A 27,777-nucleotide genomic window follows, 5' to 3' on the forward strand; every position below is an offset into this window, starting at 1 on the left:
AAGCTGTTCCATCATGCTGCAAAATAAATATGGAAATACTTCAGGTTTTCTCTTACTGGTTTTAACTTCTTCAGTTTGCTTGTTCCTTACTCAAGCTTTGTTGAGAAATTCCCAGCACACAGACACCATGATGATGTCCTCTGTCACTGTCCTGCTCAGCTGTGTCAGGCATGATCACACAGACCTGATGAGGCATCAGCCTAGGCAACATCTCATGCTCACAGTGGCTACAGACGTCGGGGTCTCAAAGTATCTTTCAAACCAACCACTCACCAGTATCCTCTTAAATCCTTTTGTTGTTTTCATAGAATCATAGGACATGCTGAGTTGGAAGTGATCTGTAAGGACCATCGAGTCCAACTCCTGGCCTTGCACAGAAGACTCCAAGAATCACACCGTGTGCCTGAGAGCATTGTCCAAACACTTCCATGACCACTTCCCTGAGTAGCCTGTTCCAGTACTCAGCCACTCTGAGTGAAAAACCTTTTCCTGATAGCCTAAACCTCTCCTGACTCAGCTTCATGCTGTTTCCTCAAGTCCTGTCACCGGTCACCACAGAGAAGTAAGAGATCAGTGTCTGCCCCTGCACTTCCCCTCAGTAAGGAAGCTGCAGACCAAAATGAGGTCTCCCTTCAGCCTCTTGTTCTCCAGGTTGAACAGACTAATGACCTCAGCCACTCCTCATATGGCTTCCTCTCCAGAGCCTTCTCCACTCTCGTGGCCATCCTTTGGACACTCTAAGAGCTCAGTGTTTTTTCTTATATTGTGCACCCAAAACTGCCCTCAACGCTCAAGGTGAGGCTGCCCCAGTGCAGAGCACAGCGGGACAGTCCCCTGCCTTGCCCAGCTGGAAATGCTGTGCCTGATGCACCCCAGGACATGGTTGAAACAGAAATGTGCATTTTTAATTATATGTATTTAGAATTCATACTTGCCTGGTATTTTTAGATATTAGATTGTGTATTTTTATCATTTATATTTACGTCAAATTTTCCAAAACAAGCTCTTTCTCTAACAAAGCAAACTTGGATAGATACCCAAAAGGAATGACCTTTGCAGTGTGGCAGCTTTTACATTCTCAAAAAGACTCTTCAGCATCAAGTTTGAGATCTGTGTACTGAAATATAACCAAAAGAAAATAATAAATAAAGCAAGGTTAAAAAATTATTTCCTGTAAGTAAATAATTAAAATACAGAATTAAAATAATCTAGGGATGAATTCTGTCATTTCATATGCGAGCTATGTCATATTTAGCTTATTGCTCACAGTGTTCTTGTAAATAAACACTTCTTTTTTTAACTTAGTAGCTTAACTTTTTTTAACTTTTCCTACATAGGAAAGAACATGTCATCAAGTCCTTATCTTGGTTGACTTTGAAGACCATACCAGACAACTTAATAACAAACATCCAAATTTTGCCACAGTAAAGTGAAAAGCGATAAGCAGCCTAAATATTGGTACCACAGTCAACTACCACTCAGCAGCCATTCAGTGCAGCAACATTTATGGGTTCAGAAATAAGTGGTGTTGTTTCTTTCTGTCTGTTTTTCTTCTTCCTTCCCAAAAAAAAGTCACAAACTTACCTGATCAGCTAGATGAGAGAGGCAAAACCAAATGAAAATAGGGAATAGAACAGCTGAATAGTGCCTCAGCTGAATTCTGCTTGTGAGGTGTCCTGGTCATCTAAACACATGATGAAAGTCAGATTAGATAAGGTTCATTTAACATTTGTGATGTCTGCTAGGCTTATATCTGCCTCATCCCATTAATATAATACCAGACAAAATACAATTATTGTGGAAAATCAGTGGAAGGTTATTTAAATAGAACTAAAGAGAGTTGCAATACTAGTATTAATGCAGTTCTTCAGTTGAAGTTACCCTTGCAAAAAATAAATGCATCCTTTCGAGAAAAATACTTAGAGCTACACCTTAAATGGGACTTTTCTATAATATTTATCTCTTTTACATCTTCATTTTCTATGATCTTTTAACAACTTTTCCTATTGTTGTAAGATGAAACCCCTGTTGGCTAAACTAAATACTTCTGCAAAACCTCTACCAGAGTTAATTTTAAAATATTTCTTGCTTTTCCCTTGGTGACCCCTAGCAACTCTGGCAAACAACCCAGTTGGGCTAGATATATTTTTCTGTCTTATTTTTCATATTAGCCAAGACATAAATGAAGATAACAAATAAGCTGCTTAGTGTCATATTTACAGTGCAGCTGAGGCGTGGTCTCACATTTTCCTGCCTATATTTCTACAGAATGAGAACACCTCAGTAAGGCCAATATGCTGCAAGTCACCTTCTAAACAAAGATAATTTCAAGGTTTGTGCAATTACAGGAAAATACATTCATAGACTGGCTATTCCCAAAATGGCTGCTTCCAGGTGGTCCAGGAAAATACTTGGGTTACCAGAGCAAATCCTATTTATGATGCTTCTGCAGATGCAGAATAAGAGACTAAGCTTGAGGAAATCTGATAAACACATAATCATTACTCCCTCTTATGTTTCAGTTTGACTTTGTTGAGCTCCTTGATGGAAGACGTCTACTGACACAGGAGGCCAGGAGCTTGGAAGGACCTCAGCGGCAGCACAGAGCTTTTGTGCCCTTGGCCAGCCATGAGACAGGATTTATCCAGTATTTAGATTCAGGAATATGGCATTTAGCCTTCTACAATGATGGCAAGGAATCGGAAGTGGTTTCTTTTCTTACTACTGCTATTGGTAAGGATTTCCTCTATTATTCCTAAACTCCTAAATATGCCTTGGGGCCAGGTATTAACGCACATACTCAAATTGCATGATGGCTTTGTGTGGTTTTGGAGAAAATGCTTGGAGAGGATTGTATTTAGCAACATGCTGAATACTGTTAGACCCTAAATGTTGAGTAAGTATTTTGTAGGCCTTTTAAGTAACTATAACCATAATGAGATTCTGCACAGTGCCAAATATGGATTACAAGCTGGAAAATCCTTGCTTTATTTTCTTACTTTGATTTTCCTTTTATTTAGTTGGCTTTTGTTGGCTTTGTTTGATTTTTTGTTTGATTGGCTTTTTTCTCTTTCTGGAGCAGAGGTGTAGGAATGATTCAAGAACAGACAGTTCTGTGTGACAGACAGTCCTGCCATTGAACATCATCAAAATCACTCAAGCTGGAGTTCAGGCAGAGTACTGGGATTAAAGCTCTGATAAAGTGCACTGTAAGCCTTGGTAGTAGCAACCACTGTAACAGGAATCCCTGTTTCTCCTTGCTAACAGAAAGAAGCTGAGATTGCTTAAGAACAAATTTAACTAAGTAGGTCTTTTGACTTCTCTGGAAGTAAAATGCCCTGTCAATTCAGCTCACAGGCATGGATTTGTTGCTGTACAAGTAGGAATGATAGCAGTGGGTTCCTGACAGCACAATGAGTATTCTTCTTCTACCCAGTAAATATCTAAATCTGTTTATGATTCAGTACTATTTAATTTTCAGTTTGATTGACCTACTGAATCTGTTCATATACCTAAATTCATTTGGTTGTAATTTAAAGATTAGTCCATAAAACTAGCACTCAGCTTTCTTCTAACCACAATGTTCAATGGACTTTTTTTCTTTGCAGAAAAAAGCAGGCTCATTCCAAAGCTGCCATTAATCCCTCTCCCAGCAGAGGCATTGGTGTTGAGTCTCAGCTGTCTGCAATAGTTACCTAAGAGCTATGAGCTGTAATTTGTCATGGCAGGTTAATTAAAAAGTTTAGGTCTTATTAAAGCGAAGTCATTAACATCCCAATATTCCATTTTAGCACTAAAGTTTATCTAATGCAGAAATGGAAACTGCTGTAATACTATGGTTTAAATTTAAAACCTGGAAATGTGATGTTCTGTCTTGTTTGCAGCTGAGCAACATTAGAATTAGTGTATTAGCTTATGAAATTCAAGTCTTACTCTATAGAATGTGGATTTACTTCCATTTAGTTTACTTTAGTAATTTGACTTTTTACTTACAACAACCACAGAAGCTTAAGATATTCTTCTGAAGGCAGTTTTTTTTTCCTTCTCTAAGAATGTCTTTAGTTCTAAATTTCCCATCACAGGAAAGAAATCAGTAGGGCTCTAACAACAGAAAACACGTTTAAAGCACTGTCACTACTTGTTCTTGTTTTCAAAGTGGTGCTTAAGTGTTCTAGCCAGACTTTTCTCTTGGCTTCATTGCACTAATATAGGGAAAAAACAAGAAGAAAAAAAAGTAAAAAAGCATTCTTGATTTGCCTTTGAGCATCAAGGGAATGGTGTGGGTGAGAAGCATATCAGATTGTCTTCAAGGCAATCTTTTTTTTTTTCTTTTTGCTCTGCTGTACCTTCATGACTGCATGATAAGCAGAACAGTCCACCATATGGAGCCCATGATATATTCGATATATCTCCTGCTGACCTTGAATCATTCGGTGTTTCTGAGATTCAGAAACAAGGAAGTTTTCTTTGTCTGCACAGGTGGGAATCAGATTATCAGAATGAGAATGATTTCTCAGAATCAGCTGTATATCAACACAACAACACTGTTGTGTAAAAAAACCTGATTAAGTACAAGCTATGCATTTTGAAACAGACTTAATTTAGGTAGGAAAATGCGGTTTCTTGGCTAGAATTTGTCCAGAAAAGTGCAGCATTTGTATAAGTACCATAAAAACTCTGTAATAGTCTTAACAAGTCAATATATTTCTGCTCAATCTAGATTTCAACAGCTTATTTATGAAAAAAGAAAATAAACAGTCAGGTGTTTTGTGTAACTGTAATGCTTCAGAACCTTTCTAGTGTATTCATGAAGTCTGGCAAGTCATGGTTGCTAGATTGTAAGTACATAAATACTGTGGTACTGTAGTGTTATTATTTTTTTCACTGCCCAAGTAAAGAGGATAAAGCAACCTGACAGTGCTTTTGAACCAGTGTGTAAAGTTGCAACACTAAACAAAAAAATCAAGTCATACGTGATGGGAGCCTTAGATCTGTCTGTGCAGGGTGAGGAACCTTCAAAGGAGTTGTGTTGACTATAAGAGGCAGGCTGCCATTTAATTTGATTCCTGTGGCAAGACCACCTAAAAAAAATCTCCCTTTATTATTCCACTAACATAGGGCTTACAGTAAGAGCTAGTTTGAAAAGTATAGCTGTGATGCAGGAAGAAGTAGGATCCAGTGATCTGAGAAGAGGACCAGCAGCCTGGAACTCCTGAATTCTGATTGATGTGTTAATTCTGCCCCAGCCTAGGCTCATCCTTCAGCTGCTCACTGTGTAAAACTGAGGAGAGTGACATTTCCCCAGAGATGCTGTGAGGGTGATAGAACTGCTGGGAAAATGAATGAAGCATTAATTAATAATCACAGATAGTAGTAGAAAGCACAAAATTGATAATGGTGATCATAATGATAAGTTCATAAAGCCAAACTGTGCAGTCATTGCTTCAGGCAAACATCCCCTGTGAATGAGGACTCACCAAAATAAATGGCAATAGCTTTTACTTCAGCAATAAACATGTTGGATGGAAAGAGTGCTGATTTTCCAAGTCTTATCTGCTGTGTTTCAACAGACCGAGCTGTTCAGAGCCAGCAAATCATTGCAGGCTCTGTATGACAGTATCAACTGCAATTACTGTGCAGTGCTTGCCTGGAATGATTTGGCTCCCATTATTATAGTGAAAACTGGAGAAAAATGGAAAAAAGCATCTGTATTCCCAGTTTGATAACACACAGGTAATTTCATAAATTGTGAGGCTGTCCATTATACAGCTTTGGAATGTGATAAAGCTATAACTAAATCTATTCAGGAACATTAGCACATATTTTGAGGGCAGGAGATGGCAACTTGGCCTGTTTTCTAAACGGGTGTGGAATCATCATCACTGAAGGGTTAGGTGTTAAAATGTGTGCCCCTGACATGCACTGAATGTAAACCTGGGGAGAATACAGCCTTGTAATACCTGTCAGAGATTATACTTCTGAATAATACAGGAAATTCAGGTGGAGGGAAAAAGATTATTCTGGAAAAGTTTTCAGCTTTTAATAGCATTTTTTTTTTCCATTCTTCTGAATTACAATTCATTACATTATAAAGGAATGGACAGTCAAGATTTCTTAGTAATAAATTAATCTTTTTGTACGTTACATTGGTGGCACTTTCTGAAATTTCTAATAGAAGCACTTCTTTGAGAAGTACCTTGTGGATTCACAATCTGCCACTATCTGCCTGATAGTGGTAATTTATTTGGAGCAATCTTGTCTAGTGAAGCAAAATAGTAGGCTGAGGAATCAGGTGGAATCAGCACATCTGAAACAGAGACCTTGGCCAAAAGTCTGCTCAGTAGAAGCAAGAAACATCTGAGAACCTGAAGAGAGCATCTGTGGAGTGAAAGTGTCTTCCAGCAGCTGTTACTGCTGAGCTCTGGCAGTCTCAACTGTGCAGGGACATTGAGAAATCAAAAGGAAAAGCAAAGTCAATTGTCTGTGAGAGGAGAGCATTGCTGTTCACCAGCGTGTCACCCAGCAAGCAATAGGAAACACATGTAGAACACATGGGATAGGATGCAAGGTTTTATCTCATTCCTATCTTCTACATGAGACAATGCTTAAGAAAAAGACAATCCTTTCTGCCCCCTCTACCATCTGTAAAAAACCCTGCTGTAAGTAGTTTCCTCTACTGAAGTGCAAGACGAGCTCCAGTGTGATTTATAAGAGGCTGCCAGCACATCCAACACTTAGCAATACACACCAAAAGGCACATGCCCTTCTGGAATAGCCCAGAATGTAACCTGCCCCATGCAGTCCCTAGGACAGCAGTTCACACTCAGGAATTGTACCAGCAGAGGAACACTTCACAGTAGGACTAAGCTCAGAGACAAGAAATTGCAGAGCACAGAGGGACTGGGGACCCTCCTTGTGTAAGAGATGACAAGAATGGCTTCCTTAGCATTGCTTGAAAGTGCCTTTGCGTTTAGCTTGCTCTTAGCAAAGGGAAAAGGAAGTAGCTCAGATTTGCTTCCCTTGCTTTTGCTGTTTATGTGTAAGTTAACTTAAATGCTAGCAATTTCCACTTCAGAGAGGATACAGAAGTGTGATCCACTTAGAGTCTCAAAGCCATTCATGTTATTTACACTTGCTTTGCTAATGCCTGGAAAAATCTAAATTGGTTTCATGTAAATATTGAAGAGTCAGGCTACTGTGCAGAGTAACGTGGAATGTGATCTGTTCTGGATTGCACTTTCCTTTTAGCTCCTTAATGCCTCAGTTACTCGACTTAAAAGTCCCCCATGTACTATTAGATCTTCAGGATTCTGAAGGAGGAAAAGTGGTTTTAATGTCCCAGCTACCCTTTTCTGAACTTCTCCTTAGGCTAGAGGCTGAAAGTTTGGCAAGTACTTTGCTGAATTAGAATTCCTTAACTGCTAATGAGACTCCAGCTGCTCCATGGAAGAATTCAGTTCTCCCCTATTGCATGAGTATGATCATCTTAGCCCTTCTGTTTCAGAGAGGGACACGGAGCACTTCCACCTTGTGGCAAACCTCTGCAGATAATTAATTAGTAACCCATTCCTGCCCACACTCACAGCTCTTTTTTGGCTCTGCACAGAAAAAGGAACAGAGCAATATAGGAGAACTGTGCTAGGAAGGAAAATCACCTAATTTTTGATGTTATTGATCTCTCTGCTACAAAATAACAGCAGAGCTTTGCAGGCTCTGCAAATAGTTTTTTTGAATTTGGCTGTGTGTGCCCCTCTACAAGCAGACATCTGATGCTCTGTCAGATGGGCAGTGCTTTTTTTGATTACTCTCTTGTTACTGCCAACCCTTTTTTTGTTGCTTTGTTTCCTGCTTTCCACTCTTACCTAGTTTCTCTGAGTGTGGCCAAGCTCATAGGTCTCAGGTAGTATTTAGAAAAGATACAGTCACTCAATTCATGTAGAAAGTAAAAATGCATTTATGAGTCCCTGTCAGGCTGTGTAAGGTTTTTCTTTCCTTGTGTATTTGATCTCATGAATGACATTTTGTTGACAGGCCTGCTTGGCTGAAAATGCTTATCCTCAGAGCAGGTTGAGATTATGCTGCAGCACTGCAAAATGTCTTCCTCTAAACATCCAGCTGGCCACAGAATGTGAGGTCCTCTGTGAGAATTGAACTAGTCCATACAGAAGGTTGGCAAGAAGACAGGATATTGCCCTCACCATCCTAGCCAAATCCAGCTCAGTCTGATACATTCGGTATCACAAGGCGAGACAGAAACGTGGGATGAACTCCCTCTGCCTGAGCTTTGTGAGCTGCAAGAATTCCCCACTCCAAGCAGGTGTCATAGCATGCATGGTGAGATTTCACTTTCATCCAGCCCTTGTGGAAATCTAGTCTGTTCTCTTTATAGGGCTTAATAAAAAGCAAACATGGTCTGAGCCTGGATTTGGAAATGGAAGGAGGGCTGTGCAGCAGTGAAACTTCTCATGTTAGTTTGCACTCCTCATATCCAGAGTTTGTTTGCTATTCTCAGTAAAACAGTGATGATGATTTTGGATAGATGGTGACACAGCCTTTAAAACTTTAGCAGCTGGAAGTCAGCAGCAGCTTTATCAGTGGTCCCTAAATCTTTTCATGTTTTTTCCTCAAAACTGATGAACAGCCTCATTTCCCAGTGAAGTGAGCCAAGAGGGTGAGCATGTTCCAGTGCTGGAGTTTATCTCTGTGTCTGCCTTTTCAGACAACTCCTAACAGATCAGACATTCCTCCTGGTTCTTAAAGCCCTTTCAGCTTCAGTCAGTACTGTTTGTACGTGATCCTATGGTACACTGCTCCCTAAATGTTAACTTCAGCTTTCTGCCTGCTGCTGCTTAGATCTATAGCACTTCCAAGGAACAGGAAGTCAGGCCAGTTGTTTCAAATCTAGATGTTACTTCTAATGACCTTTTTTCTCTCTGCAAGTGTCTAAAACAATTCTTGCATAATAACCCAGCTTCCCAAGCCATAATGGCAGGCAAAATTATTATTTCAGAATTTTTCTATTGAAGACGGAAGGCATCTCTAATAAAGAGGAAATTAGGACATGTCTCAAAGATAATTAAATAATAAGAAGCCTGTAAAGGTCAGATGCTTGACTGTGAAAACTTCCATGGCTGCTCTTTCTGTGTAGAGTGTATCTCTTCACTGATGATTGATGAATAAAAGCTAGCAGTAGAAAATCAAAATGTGTAAAGCTAGCTTAAAGCAGAGATGCAATAATTTATTTAATGTTAGATTTGAAATTTATTTTTTTTAATTTTGACTTCTATATGTACACATCTCTATCAGTAGATCCTACAAGTGATTTGGGTGGGGAAAATAGAAAAATGGACAAATACTTTCATTTATATTGTTGTATAAAAGAAATTAGGCCATGCTTCTAAAACTGCTTGGATGCCCATAAGTATTTGTCTCAGTAGAAGTTAGATGTCTGAATGTCTTCCATGTTCCTGATTTTGTCTGTTTTTAATCATGCTTTAAAGTGGTATGAAAATGAAGGTAGATTTATCCTTTTGAAAAGCTTTGCCTACATTTTTACTTACATGGACTGGTAGCATTGAACTTGGATGTCCATGTGTTGTGTTCTGGCAGGCAAGTTCTCTTGGTCTGACAGAGCTTGTACAAAAGGTTTATTGATTGGGGGAATTATGTTAGTTTTAGGGTCAAGTAAAAGGTTTATTTATTGCTGAAGTTAAACTCTTTCTTTCTCTTCTCTTCTCTTCTCTTCTCTTCTCTTCTCTTCTCTTCTCTTCTCTTCTCTTCTCTTCTCTTCTCTTCTCTTCTCTTCTCTTCTCTTCTCTTCTCTTCTCTTCTCTTCTCTTCTCTTCTCTTCTCTTCTCTTCTCTTCTCTTCTCTTCTCTTCTCTTCTCTTTCTTTCTGTTATTTGTTATTTCTTCTTTTCTGTTATTTCTGTCCCTCTGTTTTTCTGTTCACTTTTTTTCAGAACAGCAGAATTCTGCCTTAATAACATGGCATGTAAGTGCTGTCTGAGGGGTTCTGGAGAAATGTGTAAAACGGTGCATATGGTTTTCGTTTTTACACTTTTGTATATAGCTCTTTCCACGCAGCCCAGACTGCGGGCTAATGTAAGCACAGCTTGTTTTATTCCTGTGTCGTATTACCAAGCTCCTAGAGCAGCTTTGTGCATGCTTTTCTTTCCATGAATGCTCCCCTGCTAAAACACAGAAATAAGGTTGTGGGAGTTACTCATCCGCTTTGGCAAACAAAAGGAAAACTCTTTCTGTGCTAGAACAACAGACACTTTAAAGCCTCACTTTTCCAAAGGCTGTATTCACGTGTACATACTTGCATGCAAGACCGCAAAAGAACAGAAGCCAACAACATCAGCACCTCAGGAGTCACTGGACCAATCTTCATTTTGCACGGGGCTAAGCAGATGAGAAGGACACGGTCTGTGCAGTCACTCCTGGCATATGTTGACTTTTTAAATGATAACAGCTGGTCTGTGTATTAGATGTGTGACTGCTTTCTTTTGCTGAAACAAACAGTGCTACAACAGCCTCAGAAAAAGATAGATTATCTTAAACTGATTTAGATAGATTATCTTAAACTGATTTCTAGACAGCTTGCTGGAGGCTCTGAGAAGAAGCAAGATTTGACCACATTTGTGCAGTGAGTCTGCAAGTGACAGGAATGGAGCCATAAGAACTGTTTTTTGTCTGGCCCTGAGAGAAGACCGCCAAGAGTTCAGTGCAGCTGTATGAACACAGGACTTTGGTGGCACCTGAGATGCCCCAGAGAACTGGGAGCGTCTCTACAGGGCGGCAAGGCTGACACAGAACCTGGAGGGGAGTCAGGCTCTTGTGTAAACCAGGCATCCTGCTTGAGAGCATATCCCTAGCACCAGGCACTTACCTAACTGAACTTCACATAACAGTGTGATATGATTCCAGCCATTACATCCTTAGTTATCAGGCCGGATATATTAACTAAAGACTTGGTGTAAAATGAAATGTATTTTTTTATGCACCCAAAATTGTAACATTGCCAAGTTTTTATGGCATTTGTTTGACCAAAAGAGATTACATTTGTAGTTCTCTGTGTATGCAAGAATGGTTTGCTTTTTTTCCTCCTGTAATACACCAACTTAAAGCATCATTTAAAGTGAAACTCAAGGCCAGATTTAGCCTTGCCCTGAGCTATGACAGCAGAAAATGTAATGTACTGAACGTGAAGTAACTTCCCTCTTGCTAGTGCAGCTCCAGAAGTTGAACCCTGAAGGCTGAATAATTGTTGTTTCCTGTATTAGTTTGTAACAATTTATGAGAGTGGGAAGGAACAAAAAAAAAAATTCCTTGCAATCCCCTGGGCAAATAGGGGATATGAGAGTTTCATCTACTGGAGTGAAATTCAGGTTTAAAAATATTCCAACTGCAAAAAAGGGAATCTAGGAAGAAAATAACTGTTCACAGTGTGTCTTTCTAGATCTCCACAGCGATGTCATAGTCATGTTACAAGTATGGATTAAAGTCTTATTATGCTTGGAAGCTGCATTGTAGAAGGAAAAAGAAGAAGGCTTCAGTCCAACAGCTAGTCTTTGTTTAAAATCATTCACTGATTTTTTTTAATTTTTTTTCCCCCAGCTGACTTCCAACCTGTGATCACATTTCAAGTGCTTTGGAACAGAGGGTGTTTTCAGATAGTCAATGTATGATTCCTTAAGAAATGTATTTCAAAACTCTTTTGTGCTTTTAGTATTGCTCATGTTGTAAGGAAAGAGAACAGTGTGCCCTGTTTGGCTCTATGGACAGCAGAAATATATTAGCAGGGTTTCCTAAAAGTTGGTGAAGTCAAGGGAGATTTTACCATCAAGTTAAATGGTCATATGCATCAACCAGTGCCCAAGTGCTTTTCAAATCCCATTACACTTTATGCTTCCAACCATCTGAGAGCTTCAGATTATAAGGCATTCTGTTCTGGAAAGATTTATTCTTAATAAGGAAGCAGTAAGAGAAAGGAATGAATCAGGGAGATAAAGATAAAGCTCTCTCTCAAAGGGCAATCCAAGTTCAGACCAAATGTGGCAAAGGTTTCTGAAATGATCAGGTTTGTTCTATTCTTTATTTACTCCCCAAACTATTCCCACTTGGTCCCTCTTTCTGTAGAACAGAAGTTCAAAATAGGACAGAAAAAAGCTGACTCTTTAGTATTTCCAGCTGGGCCTGGAGTCAAATGTGCTTGAAATAGTGTGAGAAAGACTGATATGATTGTGGTGAGAGCCATTTGAGTACCTGGATAGACATCTCAAACCAGGCCTAAAAGCCAAAGTACAGACAGCTCAAGGGAAAATATGCTCACATGATGTACTGTGATATTTGGCAAAATCAGCAGCTCTTGATTTCAATAAGCAGCCCAACTGCCCCTGAGCACCAAACCTGTGCTTCACCATCACCTTGTAAAATGGCCCAGCCTGTAGAGTCACTTCTGGCAGGGACAGGTGTCTGTTGTCAGTAGCCTCATGGAGATGTGGGTGTATCTGTACTTGTAAATTGCTTTTTTAATACATCCTTACAGAAAAATAGGAGGGAGAAAAACATGCAATTCACTATTGTGTTCCTTCTCTCTCCTTTTCAGATTCAGGAGCAATTTAAAGAGTTGTTTAAAGAGCTGCCCGCTTGTTGCCCTTTTCCTAATTTAGCATCCTTATACCTGCATGACAATTAGAGTTCCACTGGCATGTGAGAGTAAAACAGGATTATATGCATGTGTCCTTAATTAAAACAGACCTCCCAGCCTTAGGAAAAAGAAATCAAGATCTGGCACAACATCAACTGGCATTAGCAGTATCAGCATCACACTAGGTACCCTACAGAAGAGGAAACTGTGAAAGAGCACTCAAAAATAATGACTGAGTTTCCATGATGCTGTCAAGACTTTCACATCCCAGGCTGCCAGGTGTGGATTACTTGAGCTAGAAGTATAAAAGCTGTATAAAACACAAATGAAGCAGAAAAATTGAAATCTCAGCAGGTGATGATGTACTAAAAGAAGGAATCAGTCCTTTAAGGCTTCATCTGGGGAAGGAAGAGGAGGAGCAAGAGAATACCAGACCCAGCATTTCCACATTCCCTTTGTTTCCAGGGCATTTTTCTTTCCCCTTACCCTTTTTTTACATTTTTTTACTTATTTTTACCTTTTTTTTTTTTGCTCGTAGTGTTAAATCTGATGCTTGATGACATCTGAAACTTGTTTTATCCCCTCTCACCTCCACGTCTGCCTTGGCATTGTTATCACAATTACAAGGGCAGGTGACAGTTCTCTAGGCTTAGAATCCAACCTCTCCTGCAGTGAAATTCAATCGAGTAGCATCATTTCTTTGAAAAATAAACAAGACTGCAAGCTCTGCAGCTGGGAAGTAAATTAAATGTGTTCACAGAGCTTCAGAATCCTCTTTGCCTTTCATGTTCTACCGCTTGACTTCCTATTAAAATTATTGCTAGCGTAGTCGGAGGAGTGACAAGGAGCATTTTTGTGAAAGAGAGATGTTATTGCAATGAGCTTGTAGGCGTCAGTTTTATCCTGGACAGACAGATCTAGAAAAAATAATATGTGGCTTTCTAAGGTTGCTCTAGTGCAGCAGCAAAGAGTAAGGTGAAGTTATATGGTTTTCCTTCACTCTCCCAAGCAATGTAATTCAATGTACAGTGAGAAGAATGCTAGGCACTCCTCATAGCCCTTTTGCACTGATGTGGCTGACAGAGGATTTCAAGGTCAAATATGAACCATGGAATCTACCTGCTTGCTGCCTCCCTCCCTCCCTCCCATCAAAACATTTTCATTAGTGAGGGGAGCACAATTCGGCAGAAAATAGATCAGTGGACAGTTAGGAAAAAATATCTCTGTGTGACAATAAATATATGTATTTTTTTCATACAGTAAACAATTATATTCTAATTATGTGGTTTACCTGCTTTTTTAGTTTACTTGCTATTTTTGAATTAATGCATCTTTGTATAGAGATAGTCAACATTTCTTAGCAATAGGTAAAACCTTTTATTGTGGCAATTAGTATGTATGCAATATCTTTATGGGCTGGTAGATGAGAAGCTGTGGAAATTTATTTTAGGTTGATCAACTACATGTATCTTCTCTGAAGATATATGTACAGCACTGAACAAAAGATTTTGAGGCCGTTTCTTATGCAGTGGTGGAGTAGACTACTAGCTGAAGGGACCAGACAGGATAATTAAAAATACCCTGCTCTTTTCTTTGCATCTCATTTCTATTAAGGAATATTTTCATTGGTGCATTTTTTTTTATATTCCTTGAACCTTTATTCAAGTGCTGAGATTAACATTGATTCATTAAACTCTATTTGTCCTACTGGGTTGCTATTCCTACATGTTTCTGACACCAAGCACTGCCATCTCCAGAGCAACTTTTTTAGGTTATCAAATGAAACAGTTACATTTGAATTCATACAGCCACACCACACTGAATGGCATTTAATCAGTTCTTAGAAAGCAGTCCTGGTGCTTATGAACTCCCAAAAAGCTACTGCCTTCAGTTGCCAGCTAGATAACTATTTTTTCTTTGCCAATAGATAGTTGCCTCTAAATGCCTAGGGAATGATGATGCTTGGTGGCAAGTGCAGGCTATAAAATATTTATCTTTAACACACAATTGTGTTACTGCAGCCTCTAATAGGATTTGGTGTCAGGCAAACATCTGCCTTGGCCTCTGGCCCAAAGATAGGGAAACAAGCTATTAAGTTGAATGTTGCATAGTAAATAAATAAGGCGGAAATACTGTTAAAAGTAGCTGTACTGCTGACCAGCAAACATGGTGAGTATATAAAAAAGAAGTCCATCAAGAGTCTTGCAATTTGTCTACCTTCTTAATATGTTTATTGTGTTGCATCTGGATAAAGGTAATTCATGTCAGTAGTTGTGAGCCAGGCCGACAGATTTTTATAGAGTTCACCACAGTAGAATTGGCTTTCATGGGGCTTTCTGTCAGCAGCGAAGTGGTCCCCTGAGCAGACCATTTGCCTGGGAGCTTTGTTGCTGTCACATGAGTCAATTTATAATATGAAGCAAATGCTATGTTGTATTTGTCCATGCCTCAGATTAACAACCTAAAAAAAAATGAGAATGGTAACAATTAGCAATTTCATATTGAACTCAATAATACCCTTAAATAAAAGATAGTGTAGTGTGAAGTCTTATTTTGGGTATGGGCTGGATCATGCCAGTTTATGGCTTATCTCAGAGTAAAGGGTGATAACAGTGGGAAAACTAGCAATGGAATAAAGATTTCGACCAAGTTTCCCTCAAAATCTGCTAGCTGTGAGTTTACTTGTACTTAAAAACATCCCCTGAAATAAATGACAAAAATAGAGGATCAATGTTTTTTTATGCAATATGTTGAATTATAGCTGCTGGGGATATTTAGGGTATTTTTATTTCTTTCTTTCTTTGCTTTGATAATTAAAGCTCATGAGCAGAAAGGACTTTAAAGAGTCCTTCAGAAGAGGAGTTTTGCTCTTGGAGAAGTCTAGGCTTTCACATTTAATGGAAGTTTTCCATTTCTTATGTTTATGAATCCAGAAAGAGTTTTGTACATCCTCCTTTTCTTGGCTGAGGTAAGCTGTCCTAGGCTAGGGAGTACCTGCTCTGTCAGACTGTGCATTTCCATACCATTCTCCAAAATGAGAGAGTGTGGATCTGAAGACCAAGTGTCTCATTATGCCATTTAAACTTTCTCTCAAAGAAGTATGAGGATATTTATAATGTAAAACTGTGAAGATGCTCAGAGCACTTGAGCACCTATCCTATGGAGCCAGGCTGAATGAGTTGGGGTTGTTCAGCCTGAAGAGAAGATGCCAAGGATACCTTACAGCTCTTCCAGCCTAAGGGGGCTACAAGAGAGCTGGCACGGGACTTTGTACAAGTCTTTGTACAAGGGCATGGAGTGATAGGACAAGGAGGAATGGCTTTAAACTGACAAGTGAGCAGGTTTAGATTGGATATTAGGAAGAAATTCCTCACTGTGTGATGATGCACTGGCACAGCCTGCCCAGAGAAACTGTGGCTGATGCATCCCTGGAGGTGTTCAAGGCCAGTTTGGATGGGCGTGGAGCAACTTGCTCTAGTGAAAGGTGTCTTTGCTCATGGCAGGGGGATTGCAACCAGGTGGTCTTTAACATCCAATCAAAACCATCTAGTGATTCTGAGATTCCATAAAATGACTTGTTTTTTCAGTTGCTAATTAGATTGTGAAGCTGGCAGAACAGTTAGTTCCTTAGCAAGCTTCTGCATTCCTTGTTAGAAACCCCACCACCTCAAGTTTTTCCGGTGTGTCCCTGGTGTGAGTTGTTTTCTTTTGGAAGTTTGACTTCTGCTGCCATTGGTAGTTGAAAGGTGGCATGGAAACTGTGCTTTCCATGTTATCTTCGGACACAATAGCAAAACCTGGTAAAGGCGTCGTGTATCGTCCATTGGCAGCCCCTCCAGTTATTAATCTCTGCCCTTACCAGCTGGTGTCAGTCAGATCTCTTTGGGGATTTGGAAGCTAATAGAAAACTGTGGGAATCAGACTGGAAACAGAAAGCATATATATCTTTTTCTTAAAAAAAAATGTTCATGGTCTCACAGTGAACTTTTAAATAAAATAAAATTAAATAAAACAAAACAAAAACATTTTCATGACTCTCTAAAGGAGTTCTCATGGTACTATTCATAAAACACCATAGGGAATTTTGTATATACTGGAAAATACTCCTCTAATTATGTGAACAGCTTACAGAATAAGCTGTATAATGGAGACTATAAGCCAGCCATATTGGCAGTGACCTGTTTTTACTTACTGATTGGTGGTGTATCACCTCTGTAGCAATGTTGACTGTGAACATACTCAATAGAAAAACAGTGGCTTTGTGCCACTGTCTTAGGGACTTCCTGAATGTTAAAGTTTGTCCCTTCTATCCCATGTGATAATAATTTGGCTAAGCCCTAGATTCTGAAAATGTCTGTTTGATTCTTCATTCTTTCCAGGGTTCTCCCATCACAACTCCCTAATTTCTGATGCCAAGTCATCTGCCTCCTCCGTTTTAGCTTGAAATGTAGGTGTTAAAATAGGTGCATGAATGTGTGTGCACTTACACATGCCAGAGGGCCAGAAAATTGTCTGAGGTGCCCAACTGGCAGTCTGTAACTACTGAAGCAAAATTCAGTCCTAGGATGAAAACAGAGGTTTTTATGAGAAGCCTTGAGTGAGTATAACTTGCTAATGCTTGCAATCTTCAAAGTAAAAAGAAATTCCAGGTTATGATTTCGCCTAAGAATATAAATAGGAGCATGCTCAGTGTGGCACACACAGCTTGCAGAATTGCTGCTCACAAGCCTCAGTCTCAGCCTTGTTTGTGCTCATTAGCTCTAGAGTTTCTGAGGAAAAAAAATGTGTTCATTTAACACTTCCTTTATGGAAATACTTTGGAGTTGTTTGGGAGTAGCTTTGAGACAAAGATGTGCTGCATGAACATTCATCACTTTTCAGAATTGATTCTCAGTAGTGTAGAACTTTTGGGAGCGTATGAAGACCTTAATTGCCCTGAATCACCAACAAACTTTGTATCCTTAACTGCTGAAAAACAGCAAGTGATGCAAGTCACAGGGGGAGTAGGGTTTCTCTTCACTTTATCTCATCTCTATCAGGCAGGTTATTCTAGAGCAAATAGAGGTAATGTAAAATGAGAATACTTTAAAATGTTACTTTTGGCTATATTAGAAAAACAAGGGACATGAGGCAAAGCAGTGAAATGGGATGAAAGGATTTTTAAGGGCCTACTCTATTATTAATAGTATAGGGTATTCAGGCCGCAAGTAAGAGCTACTGCGGTGCTTCAGTGAGGAAGTTAAAATGGGTTTTTCATCCACCTGTTTCTTAATTCCTTTTGAGCTAGCCACTATATGGCATGAAGCAGTTTGGCCACACTTGCAAAGAAGTGTCTGGGAAACCAAAGATGGAGGAGATAGTGATGGATGAAGTGATAGGTGTGCATATCATTGCAGCTTTGCAATGAGACATGCCAGATCTGCATAAGAACCAGAATATAGATGTGAATTTTTTTTTAATGCATGTCAGTCACTGTCAGCACAGATCTGACCAGTTAAAGGTGTCTGTGCTGAACTAGTTAGAGGAGGAAAGGATGCACCCAGAGTAAAGGTTCTTATGTGGATTCACCCAGAGATTCTGGAAAGGTTGGTTCTCTAAGCACAGGTCTGCTCCATTTCCGTGGACACTCTGAACTTCTAAATCCCTTTATGCATAGTCATTGTAGGGGATAAAGTAACTCAGTTTAATCTGCAGTGGCCATCAAATTGGTGTGCAGAGTCTTGCTTGTCTTGTTCTAGGCATCACAGACACACCAGCTGAACCCACTGTAACTGCAAAATATTGTTTCCAGTAACAAAGACTACCACTACTGATGTGGTGCATTGTCACACTTTGGAACAGTTGCCATACTTGATGTCATGCTACTTTTTAGATACTTTCTTGATGTTTCTGTGGGTCTTTTTACTAGATTGCTAAAATATTATATTGCAAAAATATACCAAGAAAGCTATATGGATATTTACTCCTTTTCAAGATCTCAGTTTAGTCCATTAAAGCAAAAACTTGGGAAAAAGCTTTTAAAAATAGTTTTTAATATTCTAAAGGTGTTGCTAGCACTGGCAGTCTGTCCTGCATCAAGGCCTGAGGTATTCCCCTGGACTTTGAAGGTCACACGTGTTACATCTATGCAGTGTTACTCCACCTTGCAGCCCCTGACCCAGTGTGGCAGTGGGGTGGTGAGGTGTCATGGGACAACTGTACTGATGCTGAATAGCACAACCCTTGTCTTGCCAGTTTTCAGGCAGCAGAAAAAAAAAATGCTTTAACTTTTTTTTCTGCTGCATTCATTTTTTTGCCACCTTTTGAGCTTAATCACATCATTGGAGGGTCTGACAAGTGCCAGAACCAGCACAAGAGGAGGGAGCTTAGAGTTGTTCTTAGGATGAGAAGATTAGAGGAAATGGACTGACCCTTTCAGCAACAGGAACAGTTAAATCTCCTTGCCCATCTCTTATCTTGTTTCACAGAACTCACACTCTGTATGTTCTTCATGTGTGTAAGCATGTACATAAATAACTTTTTTTTCCTAAATCTCTGAGTATATTTTTTGAAGAAAAGAAACATCCAAGTATTGTAAAAAAAAAAAAAAAAGCATAGAGAAAAAAGGCATAAAGTGAATTAATTTTTGTTTTCAGCAGTGACATTAACCCATGTCAAAGTTCTGAAGATTGTATACACATGGGCTAATATTAACTTTTCATTTACAGGACAGATTAGTGTTTATACCTGCTGTGAAGTAAGAGATGATATTCCCAAATATCAGTATAAATGCACAAGGCCTGAGTTGTTATTTCTTTATTCGGGGAAGCATGGCTGCTCTTTGATTGGAATAAAGATGGCAGCTCAAGCCTAAAGGGTTGACTGCATGTTGTGATTGTGTTTCCATACACCATCAAGTGAATGCTTAACTACTGAGTGTTAGAGAGCTGACAGCATTTCCTTGTACCTTTCTTGTTGCATGGAGCTGTCTGCTTATGAGAAGTCTGAAGCCAGGACTTAAAACATAAATGCTTTAAATGATTTTATTATTTAAAGTTGCTGTTATCCTTTATGACTAAAATACACCACAGCCTTTTAAAAGTCCTTCAGAAACTTCTGCTCTTTGACAAACACCCATCCAGAAACCATCTTCCTTTCATTTGTGATTAGAAACTAATCTGCACATCTCTGCTGCCTCTGGTTGTCTTCACTTGCACTGATTGGGAGTTTACAAATAACTTTGCTTGCACAAGGTCTCATGAAGTACATCTGTGCAAATGCAGTCATTATTCACAGGGCTGAGATTTTCACCTCACTCCACGTGTACCACCAGTGCTCCTGCTGTATAACCAAATACAGTTTTCATCGGATAGGCAAATCCCTCAGAGAAAATGTGAAACAGCACTTTAGAATGAACCATAGCATTTATTACAATGTCTTTCAAAGCCCCACTCACATTTACTCAGTCTTCACTCACAGTTCAATGTAAGAAAATAAGATTATTTTCATTCTCTTTTTGATGTATTTACCAGCTCTTGTTCTTCTTTTATGAATGATATGTTTTAACCCAAATATTCTGAACTCTCCTCAAAAGAGAAGTGCTAGATAACATTTGCTTACCTGTTAACTTACCCTGAAAAATGAATAGCTGGTGTTTTTGCCAAAGTCAGGGAATTTAAGATGATAACTAGAAACAGAAGAAAATGTGGAATAGACCCATTCCTGTTCCACCAAACTGAATAGTAGCCCCAGCACTTTCAGCTGTTGAATATATAAATTATATATTATATCATGTATAATGAATTATATTCAATATAATGTTGCAGAGCAAATAAGAAGAAATTTGGTTAGAAGTATTTCTTGAACAGGCAGTTAGGATGAACCAAGGGTCTGTGTTCAGTGAGTTCATAGGAGAACATATCTACCATCACTCAGCTCTTTTTTGCACAAATAAATGCCTCAAGGTCGCTTAATCACGTCACCAAAACTGGACAAAAGTGCATGTTCTGCCATGAGAATGGTGTGTATTGCGTCCCTGCAATAAATTCAGAGAGGAAAAATGGTTGTAAAAATATACAGGAAGAAAAGACATTTGGAAGTTTTCAGGTATGAGAGAATGCCAAACCTGGTGGATGCTGAGCAGCTCGTATTTAATCACACTGTTTGCAGTTGAGCCGCCCATTGGTGTAAATGAATGAGCAGGGTTTAGTGCAGCTCACACTAATGCTTTTGCCCCAGAGTGCAGCAATTTCTTTGAAGTTTCAACTGTCCTGCCCATCCAGAGCCCTCCTAAACTCAGAGGTGTTTTCTTGCCTAAAGAAGTGTGTGAATTTTCTTTTGTTTTCCAGAATCAGTGGATAACTGTCCCAGCAATTGCTATGGGAATGGAGACTGTGTGTCTGGGACTTGCCATTGCTTCCTTGGCTTTCTGGGCCCTGACTGTGGCAGAGGTAGGAATTTATGCTTGATTAACTTGATTGACTCTTCCCCTCTCCTGTTCAGTTAACATTTTTCTTCTGGAAATCATATTCGTGATGGTGCCTTTTGAAAAGTACTCTTCACCCAGTGTGGGAATGCTGCAGTAGAACGGAAACAAGTTGATCTGTGTATTTGTTCGCTACAAAGTTGCTAAAAATTTCACTCAGCAGCTGAGGGTGTTTACCCTGGAGAAGACTCAGGGGACATCTTACTGGTCTCTACAACTACCTGAAAGGAGGGTGTAGCCAGGTGGGGATCAGTCTCTTCTCCCAAGTTATAAGTGATAGGACAAAAGGAAACATCCTCCAGTTGTTCCAGGGGAGGTTTACATTGGCTATTGGGAAAAAATTCTTCAGCAAAGGGTTTGACAGGCTGCTCAGGGAATCACCCTCTCTGAGAGTGTAGGTGCGACATTTAGGAACATGGTTTAGTGGTGGGCTGGCAGTTCTGGGCTAGGAGTTAGACTCAATTTTGGAGGGCATTTCCAACCTTAATGATGCTGTGATTCTATACTAATTGTGACTACTGTGCTCTTAACAACAACACAACCCCTTGGGCTGCTTGTGGACAGGCAAAATGTCACATTGGAAATTTTCTCTCTGGAAGTGACTTTCAAAAACCTGACTTATAAATGTGGCATTATGGTTTGTTTAGCAGAGCACTTTTATCATAGAGTCGCATGACACTATAACGACACTTTCTTTTAAGATGCTGATTATACAAAAAGTACCTTGCAAGTCTGCCTGAGTCTGGCTGTGGGGAATAGGGTAGGGCTTTGGAGTGAGGCTAAGAGTGGAATAATGGCAGGAACAACTGGTTGCTCTGGCCAGAAGTAAAAACACTGGAAGGACTGGGAAGGAGACTTACCTCAGTAAACAGTATAATACATTTTTCTGCTCAAGTGATAAGTATTTTTAATAAATGGTTTTGGAAGGGTTTTCTTTGGCCTGAATTTTTTAGGTTATTTAAACATTTAAAAAACAAACTGAAATACTTTTAGTAAGAACACATTTCTAGCCAAGATATCAAAACCTTGCATGTGGGAAATGACAGGATACTGTGCATCAACATTTTCAAGACCTTTTTTGGCTGAAACAGTCCAACAAACTAAGTACAGATTTATAAATCTGGGGAGGGAGGTAGCATAAAACATTAGTGCCCACCCAAGGAGCTTCGGTAAGGCCTGCAGGTCAGGCCTTCACCCCAGCTCGTCGCTGCTTTGGAAAGCAGGCTGGCGCCTTCCCAAGAGAGAGCTAAACTCTGTCCAACCCCGTCCCTCTCCCCCTCCAGCTGAGCTGGGTCACATCCCAGCAGAGAGCCAGGAGACAGAGATAAGGAGCCGCGCACCCCCAGGGCAGACAGGAGCTCCCTGCCGAGGCAGCGAGGCCGGGCTGAACCCGGCGGGGTTTCAGAGTTCACAGCCCAGTAAGATGGATGTGGCAGGCTTCGTCCCTGAGAGCTGTTATGTCAAACTTCTTGCTGACTCAGGTTACACTTGGTTTGCATTTCCTTACACTTGGTTTGCATTTCCAAGCTCCTTTTCAAATCCCTGGAGCTGGAGACAAAAGGAGTTTTTTCCATGTCCCATAGCATATTCCAGCTCACACCTCCTAACTTTCAGTAGGGGCAGAAGTTCAGGGCCTGTTCCCCTCAATGCTCCCTGTAGAGTTTGTGGAGAAGAATTTTCTTTACTGTTAGTCAGAATACCTAAACTCTTGTTTTGAATCCACTTTCAGAGGAGCTCTCCTCCCCTCCTGGGCTATATCCCAAATTTTCTCAGGCTTTTTGGTCGGGCCATGTGTGTCTCTCATTTCACCAGAGCACATGTTCCAGCTTCTATGAACACCTTCTATTCAACTCTGTCTTTTCGTTCAGAATCATCTGGGTTCAAATCACAGGTTGCACTCTGACTTTAGGAAGACAGATTAATACCTGGAGTGCCAAAATAATATTTATATATGCATTTCACTGGGCTTGTTAAATAGATTATGTTGCCATGAGGATGAGATCCAAAGATCCCAGCATTGACCCTGTTGGTTTTCAGTATAATCCAAGATCCTTCTTTTGAGCTACAAATCTCTCAAAGGACAGCATATATAAGGCTGTCACAGTATGCATATGCAACCCTTCACGATCCCTGTACAGAGCAGTAATCCTTCAAAGAGCAGGTTCCTCCTCACGTGAAGAATTCTATGGATTTCTTGGGTGCTCCTTTGTTTCAGTTCAGCATTGTAATTCACCATCCAAATGAATGGGAAACTGGAGCAGAAAGCCATACACTTTTTAGTAATGGTTAATTATTAATGTATTATTAACCAATTATTTTAAACAAAATAAATGAGAGCAAGTCACCAGAGGTGTATTCCATAGGCTTTTTGAAGGTTTTCTTGGACATAGGAGGTGGTGTTTTCAAGTTCTGCATAAAGTAAGCAAACAAACAAATGATTTTACTCTCTGATGCTCAACTTTGCAGGAAACAGAATATGTATTTGGATTGGTGCTATCATTGCTACACTAGAGAATTACTATAATCTTGCCATCATCGACATTGTTGAAATCTGATTGATCAAATAATAATTATATATCTTTATATATAGAAAGGAGTTGCACAAGTAACAGGAGAAAAAATTCAGAAACCTCTTTTGTCTTTACTCATTATTGCATGCTACAGAGGAGGTCTTGTTCTTGCCATTGCCTTGACATTTATAGCAGTGCTTTCCAGGTGATGCTGAAGGTGTTCTCCACAGAAGGCTCTGTGGAGTGTCAGTCTCACTGCAGATGGCCAGTAATTTATCTGATCTTTTGCTGAGTGATCAGCTGTCTTGTCAGGAAATATGTTTTTCTCAGCAACCTCTCACTGGTTAAGGACAGTTATTCTTTCTTCTTGTTGAAAAGAACTGCAGACTATCCCCTGCCTGTGCCTTGAAAGAACAATGTCCATTACTGAGCATTGAAATTTGAGATGGGAGGGGCAGAAAATTCCATCACTTAGCTGAAAAATGAAATTACAGAGTGAGTGTGCTGCGAACCATGCACATAACATGGTGTATCTTAAACAATTTAAATCTCATATTTTATAGGTAGATACCATCTTGCAAATGATGTACTTGCAATGCACCATTGCAATGTGTTTCCTTTAAAGTGAACAAAGTGCTCCTTAGTAATAACAGTTTCCAAATTCCTTTCTTTCCTAAACCTCTTTTATCTTGGTCAAGCAAATATACTTCTCTGCATATCAAACTTGTTTAACAGTCAGAGTTGGCAGTGCTTTGTATTTTATTGAGGCTGCTGTAGTTCTGGAACACTCAAACTGACTTGACTACAAGGATGTGTGGAAACAACTCCTGATGTGCTTTGTGAGATTACTGTCTCAAAAGATGGGAAGAGAAGGAAAGGAAAGCTTTCCTTAACCATGTAATATCCCTTCCCACACATAATCAAAGTCAGGAACAAAGCAAAAGAGGATTCATCACATGTCTAATGCAGTTGAATTAAGTAGCAGAATGGAATATTCATTTTACATTTGTCTTGCATAAAATTGTTCACAAATTGCCTTTCCGAGGGGCAGATGAGAAGGCCAGCTGCTCTCACCTAAGGCTGATGTGCAACAGTGAACAAGAGCAGCCTGTGTTGAATGTATGTCCTTGCAACTGAGTTTCAGGAAAATGAAATGGAAGAGAACAGTACTTGAGCAAGAAGTTTCAAGGTAGAGTGAACAGGAAAAGGCTATTGTTTCTGAGGAACTGAAATCAGCATCTTCCTTGGGAAAATCAGAGCAAAGGACAAAAAGATCATAATGTGGCTGGTGTGGAGAATGGAATAAGGAGAAAGCATCATCTGAAAGGAGCTGGAGAAGGCTTGGAGAGCAGTGATTACAAAAAGCTGTGGTCATGGAGGCTGAAGTTTGGTCCTTGATACCCTGTCCTTCCTTGGAGAACCTGTTCTGTATCCCATCAGTTCATCCCATCCAGCTTTGCCTGACAGTTTCCAAATTTAGCTCTGAAAATGCTTAATCCTGGGATCCATCATGCCACAGCTTGAGGTTGTCATCTTCCTCTTCTTACCTTTATCACAGGGAGGAAATCCTGTATCTGTGTGGCCTTGAGAGTCAGCTGACTTTGCTGACAAGGACAACTAAAACCAGGGACAATTAAAAATCCTTTTAAAATCCTTTATAAATTATATAAATTTCAGAGGACAGATTTACACAGCTTTTATTACAGGGAGCTTGGAAACAGTAGAGTCCAATTTTGTGTTGTGGCTGGTGATGAATCGAGTCCAGCAGAGGTGATAACCAAAACTGGGGGCTGGATATTCCGTTAGAACTACAGAATTGTTAAAGTTGGAAAAGTCCTGTAAAACTCTTCATCAAGTTCAGCTGTTAACCTAGCACTGGCAAGTCCACCACTAAGCCATATCCCTTTATGCCACATCCACACATCTTTTAAATTCCACCAGGGACAGTGATTGAGTCACTTCCCTGGGCAGCCTGTTCCAGTGCTTGATAGCCCTTTAAGTGAAGAAAGTTGGTAGCTGATGGTATGACATGAGCTAAATCAGGGAAATAGTCTTAATGTGGCATTCTGGGCTCTGAGCAAAGCAGCGCCTGAAACACATAAAGCTGGGAGTTAACCCAGAAAAAAACAGGGGTGTGATCTGTGTGCCACTGAGGTCCACAGCAGAGGCAGTGTCAAGGAATGTCTGGCAGCAGGTCAGGGATAGTGATAAGCAATCTAAGGTCAGTGATGCTGCAGAAAGAAGACATTGTACATTGTAAAATCAGAATACAAGAAAACTTTGAGTTTGTTTAGTGAAAAAAGGTATCAGAGACGCAAAGCAAGAAGATAGTCTAACTTAAGGGCACTCTTTGTTCTAAACACTCATAGGAGAATACAGTTAACAAGCTGGGTATCATCCATGTAAAAGATTTGGTTTTGGGAAAACAAACAGCAACATATCCCAGTGAAGACTGTATTTAAAGAATGTAAATCATATGCTGGGCTCTTTTTCTCCTTTTTGAAGTGATTTTCCACTTGTTTTAATGGGATTTTTGTTGTCTGTCCATAGCGTCCTGCCCAGTGCTGTGCAGTGGAAATGGGCAGTACATGAAAGGAAGGTGCTTGTGCCACAGTGGCTGGAAGGGAGCGGAGTGTGATGTCCCAACAAACCAGTGCATTGATGTCTCCTGCAATAACCATGGCACATGCATCATGGGCACCTGTATCTGCAACCCGGGATACAAAGGCGAGAGCTGTGAAGAAGGTATTTGCAAGATGCCTTCAATTAGCCTTTTGCTTTGATTGTTGTTCTGTAATTATATGGATGGAGGCAATTCAGAATTGGACTGGCACTTAAACAGAGCAGTAATAGGCACCTTAGAGATACAATAGATGGGTACAAAATAAAAATGATATGTTGTCATAACTTCTCGTTAGCTATCATACTTGTTCAATAATTGGATGAAAAGCCATCAAATGCTTCAGATAGAAGAATCTAGCTGAAAGACCAGAACATCTAATCATATGTTCAAATGTTCTTATTAAAGCATCGTTTCCATTTACACATCTAAACATATAATTACTTTTAGAGTGCTTTCTTCTCTGCTGCGCTCTGCCAAGCAATTTCAGTTGCTTACATACACAAAATGGTGGCGTGTGAGAGAAAGTCCCTGATCCTTGTCAGCTCTAAAAGCTTAGGAATGCTCAGGACTTGAATTAAATTCTGCTATGAAGTCAGATATTATTTTAATGGCTCTTCCATAGCTTTTTTTTCTCACATTAGCCCCCAAACGTTTCTCATTTACGTTTAGATTTATGGCTGCTTTTAGTACTTATCTTTAATCTTTTTGTGTAGGAACTCACCTGCCAATATAAACCTTTATCTTCCTGAGTCTGTGACTGCTTCTTACTGCTAAATGAAAAAGTGGACAGTTTTGCAAGTATATAAATCATTCAGAGAGTATAAAAATATATCCAAAAGTGCATTATTGCAAGAATAATGCTCAAAACTTTTGAAAACTATTATCAAATTCTTTTCCAGTGACCTGATAAATAATTATTCTTAAATTGCGCTTCTATGAGGTACATATGTAAGGCCTCTTCACCACTTGATAAAGACATCATTTGATATATTTAAGAATGACAATGGCTTGAATTAATTTATAGTTGTCTTCATGTATGCATGATAAAGATTTATCTGAAATGGCTTTATTTTATAGGCAATGAAAATGGTCTGAATTGGATTGAGACATTCAAATGTCATCTAATATAGCAATTCTTTTGATGCATTAAACGTATTGGAGTGGGACATCTCTGATGTAGCATGGCTTCAGTGTCAGTAAATGTTAGAGACGAAGACAGTATCAACTCTTATAACAATAAGCCATCTCTTGAGAAAGCCTCATTTTGACATAAAGCACAATTCAGTGAAGCTGTGGGGCATGCAAAACCCAAAGATTGTGACTACTGAAGTATCTTTTAAGCATCTCTGTAGACCTCCTATTTACTAGATCATATCTTTACTAGATAAACAGAAATGAAAAGATCCTGATTTTGCCTCCAGCCAGAAGTGTTTAATGTGTGTAAATCACAGTGAGATTTGCCCTCTCTCTAACAGGAACCTTTATTTCCCTGGTCACATTCAAAGCGGAAAAGCCAGGCACTGCTT

The 27,777-nt window shown here is 39.6% G+C and overlaps 1 protein-coding gene across 5 annotated transcripts in view; it reads left to right on the forward strand.

The window, feature by feature from the left end:
* Positions 1-27,777, forward strand: part of TENM4 (teneurin transmembrane protein 4) — a 1,355,518-nt gene that overhangs the window by 1,186,235 nt on the left and 141,506 nt on the right. For all 5 annotated transcript variants that reach the window (XM_086882312.1, XM_086882314.1, XM_086882313.1 and 2 more), the window contains 3 exons: positions 2,523-2,733; positions 20,982-21,083; positions 26,179-26,373. In XM_086882312.1, coding sequence (XP_086738438.1) covers positions 2,523-2,733; positions 20,982-21,083; positions 26,179-26,373 — 508 coding nt within the window. The remainder of the gene's footprint in view (positions 1-2,522; positions 2,734-20,981; positions 21,084-26,178; positions 26,374-27,777) is intronic.

This window comes from Cyanistes caeruleus, chromosome 3, assembly GCF_971803275.1.
Source record: "Cyanistes caeruleus chromosome 3, bCyaCae1.hap1.1, whole genome shotgun sequence".
NCBI lineage: Eukaryota > Metazoa > Chordata > Aves > Passeriformes > Paridae > Cyanistes > Cyanistes caeruleus.